The 25,585-nt window shown below is 42.7% G+C and overlaps 1 protein-coding gene across 2 annotated transcripts; it reads left to right on the forward strand.

The window, feature by feature from the left end:
• PDE6H (phosphodiesterase 6H) lies at positions 1-8,241 on the forward strand. Of its 2 annotated transcripts, XM_074902637.1 has the most exons (5): positions 1-134; positions 1,561-1,756; positions 4,581-4,768; positions 5,026-5,066; positions 5,960-8,241. In XM_074902637.1, the coding sequence occupies exons 3-5, from the start codon at positions 4,629-4,631 to the stop codon at positions 6,034-6,036; spliced, it is 258 nt and encodes an 85-aa protein (XP_074758738.1). In that variant the 5' UTR covers positions 1-134; positions 1,561-1,756; positions 4,581-4,628; the 3' UTR covers positions 6,037-8,241. The 2 variants fall into 2 exon arrangements, with proteins under 2 accessions (XP_074758738.1, XP_074758739.1); XM_074902638.1 differs by lacking the exon at positions 1,561-1,756 and having other exon boundaries at positions 4-134.
• The last annotated feature ends 17,344 nt before the right edge of the window (positions 8,242-25,585 follow it).

A 25,585-nucleotide genomic window follows, 5' to 3' on the forward strand; every position in this document is an offset into this window, starting at 1 on the left:
GGCCCGCCCATGATTTGCACCCTGATGTCACCTGATGGCAGGGTATATCTGGAGGAGAAAGAGCACCTCAAGACCCTTTCTACACAGGCTGGAGGACCAGAGTTGAATGATTTGCAAGAGGAGCCCTTAGCACTGTAAGTATTTCCCAGGAACTCACAGCAATAATGAGGGTGGCAGGGGGATGAAAAGAGGAACTTCCTGCAAAACCCAAAGGAGAAAAAAGTCCTGATAAAACCCCATGTGGGAAAACTTTGGGTGTTTGTGCTTAGAAAGTGTGAACAGACCCAGTAGCTGAGAAAGGTTGTTGTAGTTCTTGGGTGATTGTTTTGCTTCCTCTAACATTAGGGCAAGTGCTGCAGCAGTGGTTTGTCTCAAAGCTGCCTGACTGTGTGAGAAGCTCTGCCCTCCACAGGGCTTCTTGGTTTCTCATGCCAGGCACCCCTCGGTCAGGGGTCCCTGGCTCCCCCTTGGCTTGTGTTTTCAGCTGGCTTAGACTGCATGTGAGCAGTGCCAGGGGGCTCCTGAAGAGCGTTCAGGACAGGCAGCTGGTGTCTCCTGCACCGGTGCCCAACCATACATGCAGGGCACATCAGTGGGGAGTTTGTAGTGTGATGCTGTACCTCTGGTGTTACTGGATACTTTCTTTCAACTGGGATAGTCTTTCCAATGACCCCCATCTGGGAAACAGTTGTAGGAATATAGTTCTACTTGAAATGAGCTTCTGTCTTTTGGAGTGTATCCTCTTTCATTTGTTCTTGGTCTTAAAACTGCTGCTAGAATGAAGGGTCTGAGATCCTGTGTAAAACACAGAACAGAACAGGAACAGAAAAGGTTGAACCTGCATGGAATTTTTCCATCGCTATGATTAGCCAGCTCAAGCAACTGAGACTGGAGCTGTGAGATTCCTCACTCCTCACAGGCATCTTACACTGGATACAGTATTCCCAGATGAATGATGCTAGTGTCTCTCAGGAGGTCAAGAGATGAGCATGCAAGAACCCCATCAAAATGAATGTAAAAATGGGAGTATTTCCTCCTGTGTGCCATTTTCTCCCAGCACATCATTGCATGGGGGTTCTGACACCCTTGAGGCACCATGAAAACAAGTGCACATGGAGAAGTCTGTATTTTTGAGGGTTTCAGACAGGGCAAGATGAGTTCCTATACTGAATCTGTCTCAAGAAGGTCAAGTGAGGCATCTGCATTATATGTCAGGTAAATTTTCCATAGAGAATCAGAGATTAAGGAAGGGGCAGATTAAAGAGTCAACATTTGTCTAGTAGTATTCAAGCCTCTTTAAGTTCAAAGAAAACTAAAAGAAGGATGATCAGCTTAGCCAGCAACCCAGAGGTGGGATATCTGACGCAACTGAGATAAGCCCATTACTGTGTATTAGGTATAATTAACATTCAGACGCAAGCAAAGCTCTTACCCAGAGGATTAAACCCTGGACTGAACAGAGATGCTGTCAGGGGCAATTAGGTAACACCTAATCAGAGGAGGGGGCAGAGAAAGTGTGTGTAAGAATGTCTTGTTCCTTAACCACCTTTGCATCCACAGCTGGCAGCACAGCCATCAGCTCTTACCCAGGAGCTGCATCCCAGTGTCAGCGGCAGCAGAAGAGCTCTGGCAGCCCAGGAAGCCCTGGGGGGAGGCAGCATAGCACTTACAGAGATCTAAAGAAGGAGACTCAGTTCATCAAACGTTTTTCAAGCCATTTGTTTGGTGTGGTACCAAGGACTATCCAAATACCCAGGTATGGAGAGGTGAAAGGCTGGGAAGCTGCTGTGGGCATTTTGTTTGCATCTATGATCCTGGGCTGCCTGCCCACCCATGTCTGGCTGTGTGCGGGGGCAGCTGGTTCCCAAGGTGTGAGAACTGAGGCAGCTCCTGTGCTGTGGGACAGAGCCCTCTCCAGCGTGAACATCTTTGCCTGCGTGTGATGGCAAGCAAGTCCCACTAGCTCAGTGGTGGAAGGGCAGCTTGATTTCCTGCTGCAAGATGGAGGCTGTTATGTGACATTAAGGTTGCTTTCCATCCGACATCATTCTGTTGGTGATGCATGGAGAAAATAGGTACTGGGAGGTTGGTAAGGAAGAAGTTACAATTGTCCCTTTTAGTTTCATTGAGTGTTCTTTCTTGAATTCATGCATATGAGAGAGAGGATGAAGTGTGATTTGGGTAGATACTTTTTCCTACCAAATCCTGGGTTATCAAGTATCTGGTAGGCGGATACAACTACTTCAGACTGGGGGAAAAGGAAACTCCAAGGACTGTCTTCCCATTAGCTACTTCTCTATTGAGTGAAGGCCAGGGTCAAGGCATGGAGTCAAAGAACTAAGAGGAGTTGACCCTCAAAGACGTTTTTGTGGTTAAGGTACTGTGCTGGCAGACATCAGTCATTGGTGAAGTAGGGCAGGAGCTCATTTGGAGATGGAGCTCAAAGGCATCTTACAAGTGTTGTATGTCAGTCCAAGGAGTTGGAAATCTGTTAGCGAGTTTGTTTCTTCTGTTGTACTTTTGGGAATAGCCCTTGAGAGGAGTGCCATGTATCTTGACATGTCAAATAAACACGGTGCTTAGAAGTGGATGTGTGTCTCATAGTTCAGGAGGGGTATCTACCACTGAGACAGACACCCTACTGATGAGAACTGCACCTGAAGCAGAGGTGTAATACTATACTTTGGGGCATCAGCAGACATGCCATGGAGCAGTTTTCTAATGTAAAGCATTTTTTGTAGGGTAGTGCCATCTGAATTCCTCACTGGTCCTGAGTAACAGCAAGACACCAAATTCTCTATTTGGTATGGAGCCAAATGGCCTTCACCTCTCAGTTTGGCCCTAAAAAACTGCCAGTGAAAAGATTTTGTCACTCCTCCCAGCTGTGTAGTCCAGGTCATACCAATCACTGCGCCCATTCCCATTCCGTAAAAGGTGAAGGTGACAGTGTTTGCTTGTTCTGCCACCATGCTGTGAGGATACACTTGTAAATACTGAGTGATTGTTCAGGTGCTGCAGAGATGGCAGCCAAATAAGTAACTTCTATGATTTGAGCTGATCCCTGTGTTAGTGGGCACAGTGTGCACTTAGGCAGCATTGTGTTACAGGCAGGGAATAGCATCTGTGCATACTTCAGCTGCAGACATAACCATCTGCTGCTCCATTTGGGGCTGCTGGAACCCATCCAGTCTCCTGCTTGAGATATTATAGCTGAGACAGGAGCCTTACCACAAGCAACAGAAGAACTATCATGCCACTAGGTGTTATCAGGATCCATCCTACTGCTAGCACAGATGGAAACAAGTCAGGGGTGAAGTATTCCCAGACTACCACAGACACAGAAACACAGCTCTTCTTGCACCGATGTGGAAGTGACTCGGGGATTGCTTGGATGGTCTTTCTCCTTGCATCTCAGGCTTTGCTTTCCTGCACTCTGGCTATTTCAGGACTGTCAAAGACTGTCTTCAGACTAAAAAAAAAAAACAAAAACTTTGATGGCATTTACAGTTCTGAGATTAAAAATCCAGAGTGTCACTGCAGGTGATGTTTGGGATTAGGTCACTATGGTGACATAATGGGATTAGTCTTTAGTACCAAATCCTGAAGTCAATTCCATCAGTGATTCCATCAGCCTGGCTGCACAGGGACAAACACCTGGAGATAGGAGTTATGTAATGGTCATGGGGCAGAATGTGACTTCAAGGAGGGGAGAAAAATTGGCAATTATTTATGTGCCATAAATGCACTTGGTCAGACCATTCTAGCATACTAATTAGCACAAAATTTGATGAAGGGCTGAGAGCTCCCCCTTGAGTGCTGGTGAGATTTATTACTGTCCTCTCTGGGAAGGAAGCAAAGGGCTCTGATGCAGCAGTTCTGCCGGCTGAGGCAGAAGAGATGTCTCCCACACAAGAATTGCTCCCTGATAACTTTTTAGCCCCTATGAAGTGGAGCTTGGCTCATGTACAGTGTGGTGCAGAAGAGGTCAGAGCACATAATATAATGCTCAAAAATACCAAAATGGACATATTCTGGGGAGACTTAAGGGCTTTGCTCTCCTAAATCCTAAGAAATTCACTGCTTTCTAAAAGACAGTCTCCAATGGCCTTAGCCTTCTTTACAATCTCTTAAAGATCCTATGCTATTTCCCTTAAGGTTGGTATTGACAAACATAAGGCCCTAATTGCAGCTGCACCCAGACTAAGGGCCCATCTAGCTCAGCATCCCATCTCCATTGGTGTCCAAAAAGGTACTGCTTAGGCACAAGTATAAGAACCAGTGATGATGATTCTGAAGGATAGGATATTTCTCTAAGCCCCAAGTGTATCTCTGTGGCTCCTAGTAGTCATATCCTGAACCAGTCCTTGGCTTGAGTGTCCTTTGTTTGGCATCTTAATTCAAGCATGCCAGATGAAAGACAGTGCTGTCCTGCTTATTTTATATGCATTACTATCTTTCTTGTTTAATATCTTTATCTTTAATCTTGTCACAATTACACTTTCTGTAATTCTGTCACCTGACTACTGATACCTAGAAATGATAAGCAGGGTATTGCATCAGTCCTTGCCATTATCTTGCAGGCAGAAGGATCTGAGAAGCGTGGGTCTGCAACACACAGTAGCTGAGTGATGAGTGAGAAGCCAGGCACCAACCTCAACACTGGAGACACTCCAACTGGTCCCACCACACCACGCAAGGGGCCTCCCAAGTTCAAGCAGAGACAGACAAGGCAGTTCAAGAGCAAGCCACCTAAAAAAGGAGTAAAAGGGTAAGGGCATTTTGGAAAGAAAAGAAACCATGCTAGTTGGGTGGCTGCTAAGCTGGGCTTCTGCAGTACCATCTTCCCTTGGGCAAGGAGCCAGGAGGCTTCCCCCTGCCCTATGGTGCCATTAACTCTCCCACGTGGAGCTGTTTGTCTTCTGTCTGCCCACAGTTCTCCTTCCCTGCCTAGGGGCACAGGCCAGTTCCCCTTTTCTGGATGCTGCTGGCCCAAACTCACTCTTCACCTGCTCTTTTCTCCCCTAGGTTTGGAGATGACATCCCAGGCATGGAGGGACTGGGCACAGGTAAGCGCTGTGGGATGTTGTTGTCATGCCCTGCTTTAACACAAGTGCAGTCATGCTTCAGCACAGGAGAGGACTCATTCTCTCCCTGGCCTCTCTGCAGCTCTCAGGGTCACCAGAGAAGGCTAGTACTCCCTCCACAGCCTGCCACAGTCATGCTTATGGTTACATACACTATAAAACAGAAAGGCTATTTAGGCATGCTTCAATTTCTGAATGGTTTCATTTGGCTGCAAATGTGCTTGTTTGTTTTCTGCTAATACTCTGGTTAAGAATTTCATCAGAATGAGGTTATCAAAGAAATGCCAAATGCTAAGCTATTAATACCAAAACTCACAGGAACTAAATCCCATCTGGTTAAATATTTGTGTTATTACCAGAATGCTAATTTTAAGAATTTTATGCACCTGACTGGGATTGAGAAACACACACTGGATGAGTTGTAGCCAGTCAGAACTTCTTAGGCATCAATAACAACTGCACCTATCAAAAAGTTACACATCCTGAACGTTGTAGACCAAATTATTCAGCATCTGATTTAAGACTGCATGTGTCTTCAAGGACATCACAGTTTGGCTACAGGTAGTTTATAAGAACAAGAGAAACCACATAACCGGAATTAATTTTTATACCAGTTTACGTAGTTGCTGAAGAGACTTACAGGAAATGCTGGTTTCCTCTTGCTCCCAGAGAAAGATGGCACAGGAGAAAATACACTGATGTGGTTCAGTCTGGTAGGTAGTACCAGATTTGAAGAGCTCGTCTGCTCATTTAATCCTCAAGTAGGGTCTTATTCTTCTTAATGTTTCCTGAGTAAATCACCCTTTACATTAATACCAAATAAATTCAAGAACTGTAGTGACCAGAACCCATTTGTCATTCTTTCTGTTTTGCAGATATCACAGTGATTTGCCCATGGGAAGCTTTCAGCCATCTGGAACTTCATGAGCTGGCCCAGTTTGGAATCATCTAAGGCATCAGCATCTCTACTGGTGTCACCTGATGACTGCACAGATCCCAGCATGGTCTTCATCACCTTTGACAATTATTTTTGGCCCTTACATCCATCTGCTCATGGGTAGGGTGGGTTTGTAAGGCTAGTTATGAGAATGTCCTTTGCAGATTAATTTGGCAAAGAAGTTATTTGAGACCCTAAACAGACCTCATGCTCCATGTGATGAAACTACTGAAAAATGTCTTAATGCCTCCCTGCACCATATTCTGTCTTCTCCCACTGCCATAGATCTTAGTGTTTCTTGAGATACAGGGAGGCTGTATTTGAACTTTTCCCCTGGTTAACTTCTCCGCGATAGCTGAGATACTGTGTGCATGGATGTGCATGTATGTCCAGACCTAATTATATCAAGCCCATTTTGGTTTCTTCCTTCCTTCCCTGACAGCTTTCTGTATAGGATTTCCATGAATATGTCCCCATGTTATTCGTGTCACCAATTATTTGCTGAGAGTATATCTGTAGAGAACAGCATTAGAGTCACCAGTCCAAGCATTAGGCCATTTCCATAGGAGACCCTTCCCCAGGAGTTCACCATAAGAAACCTGCTGCTAAGATTTATGTCATCAGCAAATAGGGAAAAGAGCTTGCAAATGTCTCTGCTGTACTGCCCACAAGCTATAAGCCATGAGACTCTGGCTTTTATAATAATGTTAAATGAAAATGTGTGTGTCTGAGATCAATAGCTAAGTGAAATAATCCTACTGTTCATTCTTTTGTGGTTGTAATTCCAAAGAAGCAGCACTCCAAATGACAATGTGTTTCCTCTGCTTTGATGTGATGCCCCTCTGTGACACCTGTGCTGTTCCCATACCCACACATATTTACACGAAGCATTTGCTCCCCAGGACATATTTGCTGCCACTTAAGAAGACAGAGAATCATTACGATCTGTCACCAAACAGTACCAGTAGTCCTGCCTCATCTAGCAGAAGATGGTATTGCATTAGTTTCTCCCTCTTCCCTGTATTTAGCATGGGGAAAGTCTCTGTTCACACACACCCACATCAGCAGGAAGGCTTTTGTCTCTTCACCCCCTGGCAGCTTCAAGCTCTGGAGCTTCTCTGGACAAGCAGGCAAATGGTGGTTCCCAAGAGAGAGATAACTGCAGAGCAGTCATGGAGGCAGGGGGAGGTTAGGATGTGTGTATGCAGGCAAGCACAGAGCGAATCCACTTAACCCTATTGATTTTGTGTCTCCTGGTCTCTGGCAGCCTGAGTGCTAGTGAGTGGTGAGGCACTCATAACTACTTAAATGCACAGGGAAGGCACAAAGATTCCCTGCTGCCCTGACATTAAGGAAAAGCTTTTGTTTTGTTGGGAGGTAAGAAGCAAGCTGTTGTAACAAGGCTTTGTTTTGTAGCTATATAATATTCATAAGGCAAGGTGGCATTTTTAATCATTGCCTTCAGCTTGACAAGCCGCATTACATAAGAACTGCCTCCCCCCAGATTATATTTTCTGTGCTGAATGTGTTCATGGGAGCAAGAAGTGATCATGGAGGGGAGAGCAAATCGTACCTAAAAGTTCGATCTCCATGCATAAAGCATTGCTATAAATCCATGGCTGCACTATAGTTATCCACTACTGTTATTCCAGAAATAAAAGCTATCAGTTTTCATTTAAAATATAGCTTCAGCACCAGAAGCTAAAGAAAATTCCTGATGGCAGTCCAGAGTACAGTTTTTATTATTCAGCACTCCTGCCATTGGAAACAGCAGTAAACCAACAAGCAGTTCAGAACCGCACCACAATCACAGCGCAGGAGTCATGTACCATTTAGCTAATTGCAGCCCACAGCTATTTCCTTGGGCAGAGGCAGTATGTCCTTTCCACTTACTGGAAATTTCTCCTGCCTTTCTCACCTTTTAAGGCTTTTCTTCTTTCCCTAAGTGTTCTTTATGTAAATTACTTTTTATTTAGCTTTGACTGTAGGGGACTAATTTCATTTTTTTTCAAGCTCACATGCTAGTCCTCTCCTCCTGTGGTTAAATGTGAATGTTCCTATGTCAATGCTCTTGTGCATCCCCTCATATTACACCATCCTGTAGCAGGTGATCCTTATTCCACCTTCTCAGTTTGTCCTCTTCTATCTGGGAAAAGACCTATTGGATCCAGTTTTAGATCCTGCAAGCTGGCTGCCTCTATTATCATTGAGTGTTCCCTTTTTTAAGCAGGAGAAAAAGAGGATAACCTTTGAATTGGTCCTTTTCCTCCCTTTTCATCCCAGGCTTTGGAAAAGCTGTCCAAAGACAGTGAGATCCTCTGTCAGAAAATACTGGGGTAAAAGCAAACTTCTCCTTAGTCCAGGGACTGAGGCATTTCAGCAAATGGGAGAGTCCCAGTGTAGTTCTACATCTGATTGCCATAACCTCAGCTCCCATCAGAGAACTACTCAATTCTCCTTCCTAGAGGAGTCCAACAGGAATGTGCACATACTCCAGCTCTCACGCCTGGCTGATGAACTGTATCAGAAGATGTTTTAAGTCAACAGAGTTTGCATTAAAAATAATTTCTATTCGTTATTAGGGATTACATTCCTTCCTTTACTTGTAAGGAACTTTGAGACTTAGAAGAGGAATCTTAAAACATCCTCAGAGTTGTTTTGTCTGAGGGTCAGAGGGGTTTTTTTAATGAGCTATAGCCCCTGAAATTTCGATTTTTTAAACAGTGAGAGCTGACTATGGCGCAAGAAAGCAAATGTGTTCAAGTAGCTTGTTGAAGGACTTCAGCCTATCGTAATATGTTACTCTTTGTTCTTTTACTATAAAAACAAGTCAAAACCAATAAAAACTAATTTTAAAATGTTTTAAAAATCATAAGAATGTAGTCTGACTTGCTTACAAAATACATCCAGAGAAAAGGCAGATGACTTAGCTTTTCATTCTAAAATCCTTTCCTGAGGAAAGCTCTGAAAGCCACTCACCACTCCTCATGAAACCAGCTATTTATCTCCAAACAATAGGCAATAAAGACTAACTGTGATATCATCTGAGAAGCAGTTTTTCCCTGAGTGATGACTGGTGTATTCTCCCAGGCATGGTGCACATGATTTCCCTAGGGCTGAAATCTTTTGGCCAGTTATGTCTTCTGGGACTCCTTATGCAACTAAGTGTCAGCATGTTTCTACCCTACAGCAAAAAATGACTGAGATGTGAATGCCATTTTGTGGCTTCTCATTGCTATGACTGCAAAACAGAACTGCAAACATTCATTTCCTTTTGCTTCTTGTTCTTGTCAAACTTTTTATAGGGTTTCAAGTTGGTCAGGTTCAACTGCCTCCTGCTGTATGGTGCCAGGTCTCAGCTTTAGAAAGTGTTTTCTTTTGTGCCATCTTTGGAGCTTTTTTCTTGCAACTCATCACTGAGTGTCTAATTTAAAGTCTTTTGTCTTTGAATTCTTTCTGTCCTGTGAGATACAAATATGAGTTAGCCAGGAGTCATCCGGGGAGAACTTTTTATAAATCCCTTCCCAATAGCACTTACAAAGCCAGAGAAACATCTTTTCACATAGTTACTGCTATTTAATAGCACAAACTTTAAATCTGGGTTTACCTGATGCCTGGAAAATTATGTATCACACCAAGAGTGCTCTCAGAGATGAGTCCCATCCTCACTGACCTCAGTTTGTGGCTCTAGTGAGAAAGATAAATAAACCTAAATATCTGCAAGAAAAAAAGAACGAACCTTGGGAAAAGTAAGAAGCACTTGTCTTGGTTTCCCTCACCTAATATATCTAAATCACCTCAGGAATCTCAATTTTTAAAAAATCTTCAGTGTAAATTGGATTCTTCAGGAGATCTGAAGATGCTCAGTGCAAGATTCCCATCCTCCACAACAGTTTGAAAATCAACACCTCGGTATCACTTTTTTCTATGGTATTGATCAATATGGTATGGACTAAGAAATGTACTCTGACAATATCACTGTGTGTTTTGTGAGGCATTTTTCTATTTTATAAATGGGATTTTGAAAGTTAGAAAAATTGTCATCAAGAGTATCCATCACCTTTAGGTCTCCAGTACCTGTTTTTTCAGAGTACTTAACATTATGTCTCAGTGTTTAAAACACAGCAGTCATTGGTTGTGGTTGCAGCTATGAGTACTCATTAGTGAGTCTCACTCTCTCCGAGTCTGATCTCACTTGGACAGTAAGTTACAAGGCCTCAGCTTGGAGATCCAAGAAATAATGAGTATGCATTTTGAGAGTATTTATGTAATGCCTCATAAAAATTACTTGTTGAGCATCACTCAGGGTGAGCAGGTTATTCCAGTCAACAGTCTGTTTCAGCATCACCACAACACTGCAATGCAAATCTAGACAGATATAAAAAAAAAAACCCAGAAGATCATGTAATTAAAATTAAAGTTAGTATCACATGCTTATAAGTGTACTTAACTCTGGAATTTCCTCATACTGGACTGCTTAACTTTGAAATCTTACTCCCAGTCCCATAGTACTGCCAGGGTTGTTAAAGCTGGGCTCAGCTTAGTACCCTGATGCTGAGCACCTGCACCTCCAGAGGGTATCCTCACTGTCCAAGGCAGGGAGCACTTATGGCTTCCAGCCTTCCCCACACTGACTGTAATCCACCTGTAAGGAATGGGATGGCTCAAGACTCTGTGTGGGGAGCACATAAAGGTTTAATTCTATCAGTTGCAACTTTCAGCTTATCTTTAACAAGTGCTCTCATTTTTTATGTGGTTCCGCTTCTTAAAGTTAGCACAACTGTGGTGACATTTTTGGCCCTTGCTACTCCTTCTGGGTGAAACAGATACCTTCACTATGAAGGCTTGTTGCCTTCAAGCATTTTGAAACACCTTCTTGTCTCTGGCATTTTTCTGAGGGCCTCTCACATTCCTGAGGCTGTAAATGAAGTGGCTGAGCATAGCAACCACCAGCACACACACAACATACTCCAGGCTTTTCCGATGGCTGGGCCGACCAGTGATACAACACACAGATGAACTTCATTACCCTATGAAGAATATGTCTAATGAGGGGGTCACTGAGAGTGGAGAAGGCTTTTTGTACCCTGAGAGCTTGGTCAGGACAGTGATGAACACAGGAAAAGTGCATAGGAAGGAAAGATTCCTTCTAGAACATGGAGAGCATGGAGCAGCAATGCAGTGAAGCCCTGCTCTGTGAGCTGCCTGCTAAAGCAGCACACCAGTCTCCACCCTGTGGACCATGCCAGATGGGGTATGGCAGATAGCCAAGGAGCACTTGCAGGAGCTCAAAGTCTGTTATGGTACTGAAAAAAGCATCCACGTGAGGCACAAACTATCTACAAAGGGCATCCAGTGAGCAAGCTGAACTTGGTCCCTTGCAAGAGGCCTTCCTCTATCTAGGAGACAGTGCCTGTAGCAGCACAACCATCTGGGAAGAAAGAGAGCTTGGAAAGAAACACATCAAAATATGGGAGCAAGGGGTGTTCCAGACTACCACCACAATGGTCATGTAGTCACAGGTGACAGAGAAGGTAAGCAGGAATAGCATCAGTGGGAGAATCCGTATCTTGTGTTACTAGGATAACTCAATAACCTGTGTTTTGTTTCCCCTCACCTCTGGTTAGGACACCAGAAGGAGCAAAAGATGGAAATCTCAGGACTGTTAACACCCCCCTCCAGTGTAGGCTGCTAGAGCACATCCCTTGGAAGTGTGATCTGTGCAGGTTTACAGAGGGTGAAGAGGGGTGCAGCAGGTTAGAGACAGGTGGGGCACAGGGCCAGTTACTCAGCCATACAGAGGTTTCTGCCCCACAGGTGACCTGAGACATAAACTCACATTGCTTCTTCAAAACCCCACATTGGTTTCTCTAAGCACAAGGAGAAGACAAGCTCATTTGTTCTTCTCACAAGCTAGCTGGATACATGTCAGCTCAAACCTGTACAACAGACAGCCTCCTTATCCAGCAGCTGCTAGCATGGGCACAGCAAGCCTGCATCTGTCTGCACCAGGGGAGCTGGCTGCACATCTGAAACTAAAGGAAGAGAAATAACAGCAGGCCAGCCACATAGGAAACAAGTAGTGTTAGATCTGGCTTTAGCAACAATGTTACCAGAAATTATCTCTAGGATCAAGGTCCTTCCATGCTAGGCATTTTGTATAATAAATACATCACCGGTAACTAATTAATTAGTAATAATACTGATCTCCAAGAATGTGTGTTACTCCAGCCTGTGGATGGATACTGAACTTCACTAACAAAGCAGGGACAGTGGAGATGCAGCAGAGTCTTGAAAATGTCAGTACATGGCCAGGTCACATATAGACAGTTGGGATGAGGAACATGCAGATGGAGGCATCAGGAAACAGTCCTTTCAAACACAAATCCTTCAGCTAGGAGAAGATCTGGTAAGCACCAGTCCCAGACAATAGCAAGGGGAAAGCAAGTCAGCAATGAAATTGCAATGAAATATGGTCAGCAAGTGAAGCAATTTTGGACTGAAGTTGCCTATATGGAAATAGCACCACAAGGAGCTATATTATGAGAAACCTGAGCAGAACTTAACACTATTGCATGCCCATCCAGAAAGCTGCATTCGGTTCTAGGTATTTTGAGAACAGAGGCTAATAAACTGTTAAGCATTTTGAGATAATGTAGAAGGGGAGGGAAAGAAACATACAGATAGAAAAATTAAGAAAGGAGAAGTAAGGACTCCACAGGCAGCAGGGAATTTGCTCCAGCATGCACAGCTCCCCTGAAACAGCCAGGTGAAGTTGTGATTCCCATATGGAGATAGCTGTAGGGTATATGTAACAAAGCAGGACAAATAGTAGCTAGGATGTAACAAAGAAAATCTATCTGAACATAACGAGACATCAAAAATTTAAGTAGTTAGAACTAAAGCATAGTTCCTGCATGGGGCAGGGCAGTCGTGCTGGGTTATCACTATCGCTGCTTTCTCTCAAGCTATGCAGTAGTGATTCACAGAAAGTAAGCTTGGTTTTATGAAATTTATGCTCAGTCATTACACTATCAAAGTTAAATACACAGAAATCTCTGTTTAGCAGCCATCTGTAAGCTTCTGATAACAAGACACAAACAAACCAGAAACACATTAATATGATGGAAGAAAAACTTTTGAGCTGAGCTTTCACCCCTGCTCCCTGTTACCTGTCAGGAGTTATTTTTTCTCTGTGAAGACCAAAAAAAAAAAAAAAGAAGAGTAGGAACCATTGTCTTAGACCCACACTCCTGTGACCACCCAGCAAGTCCTCTGGAAAAGGTGGCTGTATCTGCCCTTCACCCTCAACAAGGACCAGACAGCCCAAGCGACCACCTGATGCCACAGGACCATTTCAACATCAGAGAGCAAAGTCAGCAGTAATGGCATTCCACTCACTGTGCACTACAAAAGTATGGTGCAGACATGTATGCAATAAGTGGCAGACCTCAGCAACCCTTCATCAAGTTGAGGCACAGGGAGCCTGATCTCCACACATCATCTACATGTCCCCATCCGTGGTCCCTGGCACTACACTGTCTGCTCTCCCTCTCTATTGTCCTCCCTGCCCCTCTCTCCTCCCATTTCTGCCTCCTCCTTGCTGTGTGCTTCACTTTTCTTGCACGTGAGGAAAGTCTTTTTCCTTCTCCATCTGCTCCCACTGACAGCAGCTGGTGCAGCTCTCCTCTCCTCTCCTCTCCTCTCCTCTCCTCTCCTCTCCTCTCCTCTCCTCTCCTCTCCTCTCCCTTTCCTGCAGCATCAGGTTTCCTTTGGTGATTTTCTAGGGGCTAAGGGAGCAAATGTAACCAAAAGTTCATTTGGAAAAATAAATATTAAAAAACAGCAAAAAGCCTTAGTCTCAAAAGAAAAAGCACGGAAGTAAATGAGACATTTTCATATCATTGATCAGCAAGAGCTACTTTTTCGGAAAAAAAAAAAAACAGTGATATCTTAGTTCCACATCCTACCTTTAATGTCAGATTTCTCCACTTTGGAAGATACAAGATACACCTCATTGTGTGTAATGCTATGATACGTAACTTTTTTTCTTGGCTCCAGTCTGGGACCATTTGCCTGAAAGGCAAAATAAAGCTTTGCAGCTTTAACCCAGTCATGTAACCTCTTTGCATTCATTCATGGTAATGCCTAATCCCATTTTCAATCTTAATAAGCTCTTTAGTGCAATAATATCATATGGCACTAAGGCATACAGTTTAATTCCTTGACTTAAAGCAAGCAGCCTCTTTAGAGTTTTTCCACTGACTTCCACCGGCTTTGGATCAGGTCAGGCTCCAGAAAAAATCAACCCACTGCAAACTGGTAAACTACCTGACTGAAAAAGTGCTATCATTCTATAACCTTTTAACACATAACTTTTCTATGCATTCACAAGAACTTCAAGCAATGTTTAACCTGAATAATTAGCTACCCTGATCCCAATACGTTCTTCATAAACTCTGCAAGATGGAATATTTCCTTATGGTCACTATCCTGGTCCTGGGTTGAAACAGTGATTCAGCATGAGGAGTTTGGAGCCTTTGGGTGCCTACTCCCAGAAGAATCTTATCTCTTGATCTATAGAAATTAGTCAATTAAAAACAAGATTCCCAAGTTCATGCAGACAAAAATGATAGAGGTAAATTTAATATGAACTAAATTACAAGCAGGAGGAAACTACTGCTAGTTATAATATTTTAATTACAGAGCAAATTTTAAATCACCTCTTCTGAAGGACTGAGAAAAGTCATACTATGGGGACTGCCTGGAATTTCTCTCTGAGCCCCAAATAAAGGTCCTAAGTAGTCCCAACAGAACAAAACTTCTGGCTTGCTTTCCAACTGCAATTGTGGCCAGGAGCTACACAACAGCATGAAAACCTTTCACTGCCCTTCATGTGTCTTCACTTTGACACTACTTAAAAACAAGAAAAGAAATCTCTCTCCAGAGTCCCTTCAGCCCCTCGAGCTTTGTGATGAGGCACTGAATGTGCACAGAGCAGTCAGGGCTCAGATACACATCCAAAGCAAGGGGCTTGCCACAGCTTTAAAAGTTACTGCTCATTGACTGGGTTAGAGAAGGTGACCTCTTTGGCTGCTCCAATTGCCAAATAAAATACAGTTCATGGTGGCTTATGCTTGCATCTATCCTTTCTGCTTACAGAAAGCTCAGAGCACAAGCACAGCTCATTGCTGCAGCTCAGCTGCTGAGCAGTACTCAGTAACCCAAAATGGCTTATTACTTTCCATCAGGGATCCAAAACCCCTGTTTAGTTTACTAAAGAGATGGTAAAAAGGCCATTTGGTCAGACCCAGCAATGTCTTAATGGGAACGCATTTCTGATAAGAGATGAGTCTTTCTTCCAAGCAGCAAAAGTAAAATCAGATCTGGTGGCTGGAAACTACTGTTTGACAAATTCAGATAAGAACCACATTACTCATTTCTGACAGAGGAAATAATGAACCTCAGAAACAACTTTCCACATGATCTGTGCCCTGTAGGTCTTCAAACAAAGACTATGTGACAGGATGGAGGATAGATATGCTGTGGCTAACATCAGGGGCTCAGGCAGTTCAGAGATCTTGTGCAGGATCAATGGAGAAGTTTTCAAGTCATAGCTATACAGGATGTTGCTAGGATGCTCCCAGCTGGTTTTGACAAATATCACCCATGCTTACCCATTAGTGCACAGGTGGGAGCCCATGAACAAGAGCCATGTTTTAATATGATAGCCTTTATACTCATGTGTAAATATTTGGGAAAATTGACATGTACATTAAACCAGTGTCACTGAGTCTGACACAAGCACTGCAATCTTTGTAACCTGTTGCTATGGAAGAGACAAAACAGGGCTTCATTACTGACTTCTGCATTTCTAATTTAAATCAGATATATTCAGAAAAACATAAGGCAGAAGTGCCTCTACCAAATCAGACAAAAGGTCCCTCAAACCCAATACTCTGTTTCCAGCTGTGGCCAGTAACACATGCAAATGAGAAGATAAAAGAAGATGACAATATATAATACTACATATGTCACTAACATAATCTAGTAGCTTCCAGTGATTTGCCTTCAAAGACATCCTGAGACAGAGTTGATGTCTTTCTGTTTCATAGAACTTGGTAAATTTTTCCTTCATGATGCAGTAGAGACACTTTCTGAACCTACAGAAACCTTTACTATCCACGGTACCCTTAGGCAAGGAGTTCACACAATAAACCCATTCATACCTAATAAAGAAAAAAGTGTGACCTTTTGCTTGTCTCAGAATACAGAAAAAAGCATCTCATTTTGCTTGCTGTCACCTTCAAGTTTCATCAGTACTTGCCTTGGAAGAAACAGTAGTACTATACAGACAAAAGCAAAGCTTTCTTACTTCTCTTGGTGCTTCAAAACAGAGCTTGCTATGACCATTTATTGTTTGGCCAGTTGTAATCAACTGCAAATGACAGTTCCAGGTTAGAACATCGTTGCTTGAAAAGTATTAAAAGCTCTACATTCTTTCTCACCTAGAGAGCTCAAGAAACCTTCTGCCTTTAAATATAGTTACAGAACACTGTAATAAGCAACAGTGGGAGGCTGGTTTTTCTTTTATGTCAGTGTTACTTAAGAGCAGCATTTCAAGACTTCAGATAGGACATGGTGGAGATCAGTAGAAGTTACTGGAAGTTGGGTTAGTGCAGTTCCTGTGGGCATATAAAATAATCTTTACAATTCCTGCCCTCACCCAGTAGTTTCACAGCCTTCCCCTACACACAGGATCAGAACGTCTCCTGCTGAAAATGGACCTTGCTCCCATAAGTCATCATATGCTTAGTGCAGCTGGTCACAACATCAGCTTTTTCGGTCCTTAGGAAAAGCTCAGGTGCTCTTGTATGCCCTGTTTCAAGGAATTGTGTTTTCTTGCAGCAAGCAGTCTTTTTTCACATTTGGATTTTCAGGCAACACCATTCACAATATCAACCCTGGGCTCCTCTGAGGATTGGCAGTTGTTCCCAGCAGTAAAATCTAGCTAAGTTCATTGAAACAACGGGTCTGAGGGCTTTACTATGAAAAGAGATGTGAAGTTCTTAGCCTCCATGAAGTAACTATCAAGGAGGAACATTTTAGAGAAGACAAGAGAGTTTATTGGTTTAACATTTTAGCTATCTATGGCAAAACAGAACACACTGCCTCATGCTCACTAATTCTTAACCTAGGATATTAACATTTCATGGGTTACTCAAAGCAAAACTATGGTGGAAAATTACTGCCTCAGAAAGCCTGGCAAGACACATCTAGGGCAGAAACTGGGTGATTAATGTTCAGATTTGGTGTGTCCAGCAGGCAGGGTCCACACCTGACATAGCAGAATCAGAGGGATAACTGCAGATTCCTGTGGGTATCAAACCAGAGAGATGGTAATAATTTATTTGTAGCAGATAAGGCTTAATTAAAATTAACAAGAAGGTAGCCAGAACACCCCTATTCCCTCAGAGCAAAATCCAGCTGCAGAAGCAAGGCCACCTGTTGGATTTGTTGTCAGTACCAGTAAGCACAGACTGGGGCTGACCTGGCATTGCTTTTTTTCCAGTGCTGGAGGCTGCAGGCATGTGAGTGAGCACCCTCTCCAACTCTTGTTCCCCAACCCCTATACGCAACAGCCTCCTTTAAGCTCCTTTTGGAGTATGATGACAGTGGCTGGAAAATGTCCTGCTCTTTTGGGGCGCCCCACATGCTAGTACTGATTCTGCCTGCTGTTCATCCAGGGGTCACTGTGCCCAGCTCCCCCCCTGCACACAGTGCTGGGCATTCAGTTCATGGCCATGCCAAACTCAAGGGGAATTTCCTTAATACAGAGATGTCTTTATTGAGGACACAGCCTTGTACGGTTAGACAGTAATGTCTGTGGTGTATTGTGAGAACTGGAGTTATAAATACAGAAAATATGGGTGACTTTGGCATGTTTTCCCACTTAAATTTTTATTGAATTTTTTAGATCCAGAAATATCAGGCAGCTCTTTTCATGACAATGGTATTCTTTAAGAGGCTGTAAAAACAGAGCCTAAAATCTCTGCCTTACCCGCCCACGCTTCTCAGGCCTTGATGCAAAATCATCCTGAGTAAGGCCATGCCAGGGGAAGATGCTCCTAACACAGCATCACTGTCCCATCCCACTGCCCTTTGCCATCTTCCAGCCTTTATTTACTTTCTTGTTTTCCTTTAAGTCCATCTGAAAAATGTGGAAAGGAGAGGTGGAGAAGCTTTTGTCTTCCAAAATGCACTATCAGAACTGCCCAACAGCACAACGGTTGGCTTGCAAAGCCACGGCTGGCACATGGCAGTATGCTACATCCTCAAGAAAAACTTCCTATTACTGGCACTGAAACACAGGGAAGTCCCTCATCCATACAAACATGTAGAGTTTTCCGAAGCTGGAGGAAGAGGAACCATGGGATTAGTAATACCTGATATCTGAATGCAGAGCATGAGGAGCTCTGCTGCCTCCCACAACCCACACCACCATGCAGGAGGGGAGCAATACTGTAGTGTCTGGGACCAGGAGAAGCTCAGAGGAGTCCAGGATACTCATCCACAATCATGTGTGTGTATCTCAGGATAAATTCCCCCCCTATGTGAAAGCAGTTATTACTGCTCTAAGAAATGCTAGCTGCTGGTACAGACTTACTTGGAAAAAAGTAGTTTTATAACATGAATTTTCTCTTTTGGCAACTGTCCCATAAGTAAGAACTTTCTCTTACTGGAAGCAAAGACAGGGGCGTTTGGGAAAATATATTGTACCTTTAGCACTATCAAGTATTATCTGAGCTCTCAACAGTTGTAGAAAAACAGCTGTTGGGTCCTGTTTTGACAAGTGTAAGTCATAGTTTTGACTCTGATTGACACAAGCACATAGATACAAATAGTTTATTTTTATTTATTTTGTCTGAAATCTATAAATATAAGCATCTTCAAGACTGTGAGACTTTGCCAAAAGTTAAAAAAACAATTGAATAAGAAAGAGCCACAGACTGTTCCTAACCCCAAGTCAACATTTTAAAAAATGAAACTATCCACAGCAGAATAAGTCTAACCAGTGTTTTCTACAAACTCACTTACCTCTCACCTCACCTTCCAAAGAAAAGTTTTGAATGAGAAAAGAAAATAATTCTCGATCATCAATAAATATCACTTTACCCTTTTGTTCTCTATCAGATTCTTTTTGCCATGCATACCTCACTGTCCTGGCCTAAAAAAGTATGCCTTCTGCTCTCAAATAAACTATGAATGCATTTGTGGATGCATCACCCTGGTTATTCCGCTGAAAGAGATGCTGTGTCACAGGAATCTGAAAGGCACCAGGAAAGAGAATTAAGTGGTTTTCAGCCTGTGGTCTACAGTCCCTAGGGACTCCATGAACTATTTCTAAAGGATCCAGGATAAACAACCAAGGCAAGCAGGAACTCACGTTCTATTAGAAAATTTTTTTTAAAATATTGGAAAAAGATAAAAGACATCATCCAAGGTTGGAGGATGCCTAAAATAAATCCACCTAAAGAGCAGGAACCTGTTTCATACATACCACTTTCTGGATTATAAGTGTTTCAACTAACTGAAACATGAAACTATGGTGATTTTATATAGCTTCTCAGTAGCATTTTGCAGCCCATGCAGAATTCTTGCTGCTGCACCAATTTCCTCCGCAGCATCTATGCCAGATAGCTTAAAGCTAGTGCAGTGGTGTCATCACCTTTCTAGTGATACTTTAGCTGAGCTGTTGTTATTTCACTGAATCAAGAGGCTTTGCTTTTATCTTAAAAGTAGGAACATTATTGAACTCTTTGTTTTCTGCATTATATTCACTTTGCTGATTTACCCAGCCATCTCTGGATCTTCTTGACTCATTTAAGCATCACCATATCTACTCCATATTGTCCTGACCTGGGTACAACTATCTTGCAACAGACAGACAAAAATAACCTCTGATAGGTTATTATTTGCCATATTGTCTATTATATCATGCATCTGTTTGGTGCAGAAACAGGCAACGGAGTATACCTGTGTTGTACAACAGAGCCTGGTGCAAAGGTTGCAGAGTTAATGCCCACCAAAACAGCCCTGGACTAGGAAACAACCTAACACCTCAGCACAGCAGTCTGGCCAGTTAATTTTCCCTGCAGAGAAATGGAGTCACTAGTGAAACTGCTGTACCATTCTCCAATTCCAGACTGCTATCTCAGCACAGCACAGCTCAGATATTCCAGCTGTAACTCGAGCTAGTTCCAAGGACATCTGAGCTATGAAGAACAGACATGCCACCTATGTGCTAGTCCAGAAATCACTGGAGGGATGATGAATATTTTACACAGACCACATCATGTCTAACAAAATATTTCCATAAAGAAATAAATAAGAAATAACAAAATATTTGCCATGCTCATGTGCAGTAACATAAAGCAGCCCAAGTTAAGGGTGGTACATCAGAAATGTAGCAGGTACAAGAAGCCATAGCAAAATAATTTATTTGCCATTCCACCAGGGAACTGCTTGGTGTCATTCCCAGATTGAGTTAGGCAGGAAAGCCAACTCCAAACCACTGGGTTATCTTCAGAGGTGTTTGGCTTTAGGCTATCACTGATGCTGTGGAAACGTAAACTCAAGTTCATGCTCCTTAAGAGGGTACTCAATCAGGACAGCTGTTCTCTAAATGCTCTTGTTTACTGATGCAGTGCTGTAGGATCAGAGCTTGCCATCAGTAAGCATGTACTGTCTGCCCACCTCCCCTTTTGTACAACAGCTGTCTCAACTTTTCCTTACAGAGAGCATCTTCCCCATCAGCTTTCCACACTGTCTCCCCTGTTTCTGTGTCATTTTGGAAAGCTGGTCACTGTTCCTCCCAGCACTGATGTCACATTGTTCCTTATGATCATCCTGTATTTTACAATTTGGGGGTATACACCCAAACTGTAGCTAAAGAAGACTTCTGGCTGTACTGCACCTTACAGATATCTTCCTAAGTCACAAGGCTCTTCAGAGCCTGATTATTCCAGCAGGCCCATGACTGAGTATTAAATCAGAGGCAATCTTTAGTGCAAGTCACAAACTGACTCTGTACTGACACTGAGATGCATCAGCCCTGCTACCACTGGTCTCCCACAAGACCCTTACCACCCTAGATGGCAAAGCTTTCACTAACCGCTTCTCTGCTCTCTGACTACAGCCAGTCTCTATGGAGTTTATAACTAATGAAAAATTAATTATTACTTCATTTTTTAAAATAAGAAAAAGTAATTGAGTCAGTTCCTGTAAGTAAACCTCATGTTTACAAAACAGCCGCACAGCTGGCAATGCCCAGTCAAGAGCAAGGAGGGTAGTGGAGGGATTCAACCTGACAACTTCAGACCCACTGCCACATTGCTACCTTGTTTGTGAAAGTTCATGTATTTAGATTCAAAGATATCTCCGATTTAGAAAGTGTTTGAGACAGACCTCTTCAGGCTGGAAGTATGACCACAGGCTTGCCCTGCATCCTTCCCCAGCATTCATTATTGGCAGCTATCAGAAACGGGTGTTTTCAACATGACAGCAGGTGTATGAACCCTGGGGCTGGCTCAGTGCAGTTTGTCTTATGTCCTAAGCTATTTCAAATCTGAGGAAAGAATTTCTCTTACTTCTGCTGCTCCTGTACTTAGAAAGACACTAATGAAAAATGCTCAGTGGAAAAACAGTGAAACCGGTAAAAAATTGGCAGACTGGGTAGAGGGCAGTGTGAGCAGAATGACAGTGCCAGGAACAGCCGCAGAGATTAGCCAAATGGAAGGGCAGAACAGGGCAGGGCAGGGAGGGAAGATGTGGTGGAGGGAAAAAGGAATAAAGATTGTTATCTGGGGTTTACACTCTGCCCAGATGTGGATGACTCTGTGGGCCTGGTTATGACAGATTCACAGGACAGAGGAAGGCCCTTCTCTGGGCCAGGGACACAGCTCCTGCAGCACCCAGCCCTCTGACTGGGATCCAGTTAGGCACCATCTACACATCATCTTTCTATGTTTAGTTATACAGGCAGCACGGTAGAGGTCTCTAAGGATGGAATTAATCTCTCCTAACCTTAGGTATGTATAGCATGGCTGCCAAAGGGGATCTAGTCAATAAACCCACTGGAGCTGAAGAACATATTTATCTAACCAAACACTGGCATGTGCTTCAGCATGAGATGAGTTGTACTCTAGTCTCAGATACATTGATTAATCCTCCATGGACAAAGGAAAAACTTAAGGTGACTAGCTCAGATGCAGACATTTGCATGTGATTAGAGGTGAGTGCCATACTCAGAATACAAAAATAAAGTAGTCCAGAAGGGCAAGAGGACCAATCATGGCATGACAGTGACAGCAACAGCCACCAATACATAGCTGGGGAATGTGGATAAAAATAAAACCTGTGGGAACAAACCAAATTCTCAAAGCACTATGATAACCATTGGTTAAATATCACATTTTTCACTGGCATTCCCAAAACATTCACAAACCCTTATCAGGGTTCAAAGCTTTGCTGTGCTAAGAACTGTGCAACCACATAACAAAAAGACACTCCCTATCCCTGGAGAATGTGTGCAAAAGCAGCAAGATCCGTGCATGGTCACCACTCATTTTCTCTGACTTTCTTCCCTGCCATTTCCAGGAGGGTCTCACCATCACCCATTTCTCTCAAGGGGTTGTGCTGGCATGCAGTAACATCTTTTGGGGAAGCACTAATGTTAAAACAGGGTTGCCTCAGAACAGGGCATATACTGTTGCTTTCTGACATCAAGTTTCCTTTTAGGTGATCTCAGAGTGTTTCAACATGTCTCAAGAGCTTTAACCAAGGCTTTAAAACAGAATCAGGTAACAAAGAAAAATATTAGAAATATTGTCTAAGTATTTGGGACAACATTTTCTATATATAAAAGAACCAGAGTGTTTGGGGGGAAATGGGAAAGAAACATACCCCCTCTAATGAAAAAATTTACAGAACTCCTTTTTAACTCAGGAAACACAAGAAGGAATTTAAACATTACAACAGGGTAAGAAAAATTTGTTAATGAAGGAAGAAAAAATTTTTTAAATTTGTTTACTTTTTCTGTACTCCAGGTTAGAGTTTAGGTGTGTGTCGAGTACCCACCTCCCTGTATCTTCAAGAGCTCTTTGTTCAGTCTTTAAAACAAGGTCATTTGGCTTTTTACTCCAAATAGAAGCGTGTGAGTACACAAAGTTTTATTTGCAGTTGCAAAGAAAGCTCAGGAGGCTTATTAAAGTTGGAGCTGGGAAAAGGAAAAAAAAAAAAAAAAAAAAAGAAACCCAAGCATGGTCACAAGAATCAGTATTGGCAGCTAGGGATGTGACGTTCATGAGATGGCCCAAGAGAAGAAAGTATCTGGAAAGAACAGAAGAGAACAAAGCTGAAATAACTGGATTTAAAGGAGCTTGCTTGACTAAGAGCTTCTCAAATACCTGTAAAAATTTGTAGAGATTCACTAAATCCCATTAGTAAGCCAGTTGTATAAGTATCCAGAGAGTATATTATTTTTATTTAGCTAAAAGTAGCTAGAACGTATCTCCTTAAACAGTTTGCTTTCAGTAAAATGGAGGATACACCTTTGAGAACTGTGGAATCAAAAGAAAACATAAAAATTAAGTCAGAAATAGAAAAATGTATCGATGATCGTAACAGAAAGAAACTAGACCATTACCTTCAGTGCTGCATTTTATCATTCCATAAGCTATATTACAGCTGAATAAAACAACAGTGAAGGGAATCAGGTCAATTTAGGACATGATTTATTTTGGAACTCCTCTGTAGCATGTTTAATACAAGCATATTTCAGTGTACCACTAAGAATAGTCCTACAGAAACTGAAAGAAATCTAAAGCATATGTGTATGTTTGCAGCGCTGGGTGAAAGGGACCTAATACAAACCGTTACTTCATTTCATGCAACACTGACATTTTTTCACTCTTTCTTTGCCTCCTGGGACAGTCTTACTGAACAATAAATAGGTGTTTAAATCATTAGCACTGAGAAGGAAAACTTGCACAAGAGCAAAGATGGACTCCATGGAGGAAACAACAGTTCAGACTGTTGGTTATGGCTCTCAGAAAGCAAACAACAATGAATGTTGAGTCCACACTACTACTGACAACCTTTTTTCTTTTGCTTTAAAAGATTCAAACTGTATGCTACAAAGTGTCTGAGCGTTCACATCTGAGCACCATGCCCAAATTAAACTGTTGCTATTCACAGCACAATTAGCATTTATACATAGACTGCAGCAAGAAATGCAGGGCTTATCTTCACTACGGAGTTAAATTAACCTTATAATGCTGTAAATTGAATGTTGCTTTTATATTAAGTCCTGATGACACACAAAAACTTCACTCAAGTATGATGTAGAGCATATACAGGGTAGAAAAATAGCTTAGTGCTGCCGGTCCTCATGCACCTTCCCATAATTCACATGCATCAAGAAAAGATTAAATTTTCCCAGAATTCACAGTGAAACAGTTTACAGAACAACCTCCTGTAGTTTTTCTGGTAATTGTAGCCCAGACCAAAATGATCCCTGCAGTTGTCTGTCCCATTAATCTGTCAGAAGCTCCCCTTTCTCTTCTTTTCTCTCATAGCAGGAGCAGCAGAAGCAAAAGCATATTTTCTTTCCCAAAACTGTGGTTTCATGCACATTAATAGAAGTTTGCACACTGCCAGATCACTCAGCAGCACAAATTTAATCTTGATCATGTGTGGGCATATGACTGCATTTCTGTCAAATCAAACAGAGCACATGATGGAGTTTTCACTGTCTTCTATTAACACAAACGTTATATCAGCCCAAGGAGGGTAGATGATGTCTGATCTCTCACAAAGCCAGGCAGTATGAAGTTAACCCATTACATTACTCCGAACCTATCTGAGCTGGCAGATGGAGTACGTAGGAGGTCAGCACCCTGCAACCTGGGGCCATGCCATTTTGGATGCCATTAGGAGAGCCCAAAAAAGCAGGACTGCACAAAGCCAGCCAAGGACTCACCGCAGCACAAAAGCCCAGATGCCATCTTATGCTAGCAATTTTTAAATGGATTTGCACTTGGTGTCCTTGGCCAAGTCACGTGCCGTTAGCCTAAGGGGCCAACAAGGGTGATGCTATGGTGTTACCCCCCATTGCTCTATCTCACACAAGATTACCTCAAAGTGAAATAACTCAAGAAAATAGATCTAAACTAACTCTGCTTGAACACTGCAAATGCTCCACTGTGTAGCATAACGCACACAGACAGTATTTCCCTCCCTAAATCTGGAAGAAAAGCTCAGAGCCATCTCCTGGCGCTTCCTTACAGACTGCTACCACCTTGTGGCCTTTCTGTTCCCTGTGTTGTCAACAGCAGCCGAAACCTTTAAAAGTTAATTCTGTTTTCCCCTGTTCTTTTAGCTGTTCCACTGGAGATAAATGATTTTTAGGGAAAGACGTAGCAAACCCAACGCACCATGGGAGAACCGTGTCACTGTAGAAAAAGTAACATTAAAGAAAAACATGTCAAACACTTTTTTTTGG

The sequence above is a fragment of the Athene noctua genome, chromosome 3, assembly GCF_965140245.1.
Source record: "Athene noctua chromosome 3, bAthNoc1.hap1.1, whole genome shotgun sequence".
Classification (NCBI taxonomy): Eukaryota; Metazoa; Chordata; class Aves; order Strigiformes; family Strigidae; genus Athene; species Athene noctua.

Bases quoted from the DNA above. Each gene is read 5' to 3' on its own strand.
- PDE6H (XM_074902637.1), top strand. From the start codon at position 4,629: ATGAGTGAGAAGCCAGGCACCAACCTCAACACTGGAGACACTCCAACT. The intron at 4,769-5,025 runs GTAAGGGCATTT...TTTCTCCCCTAG, and splicing joins CCTAAAAAAGGAGTAAAAGG to GTTTGGAGATGACATCCCAG. The intron at 5,067-5,959 runs GTAAGCGCTGTG...TCTGTTTTGCAG, and splicing joins CATGGAGGGACTGGGCACAG to ATATCACAGTGATTTGCCCA.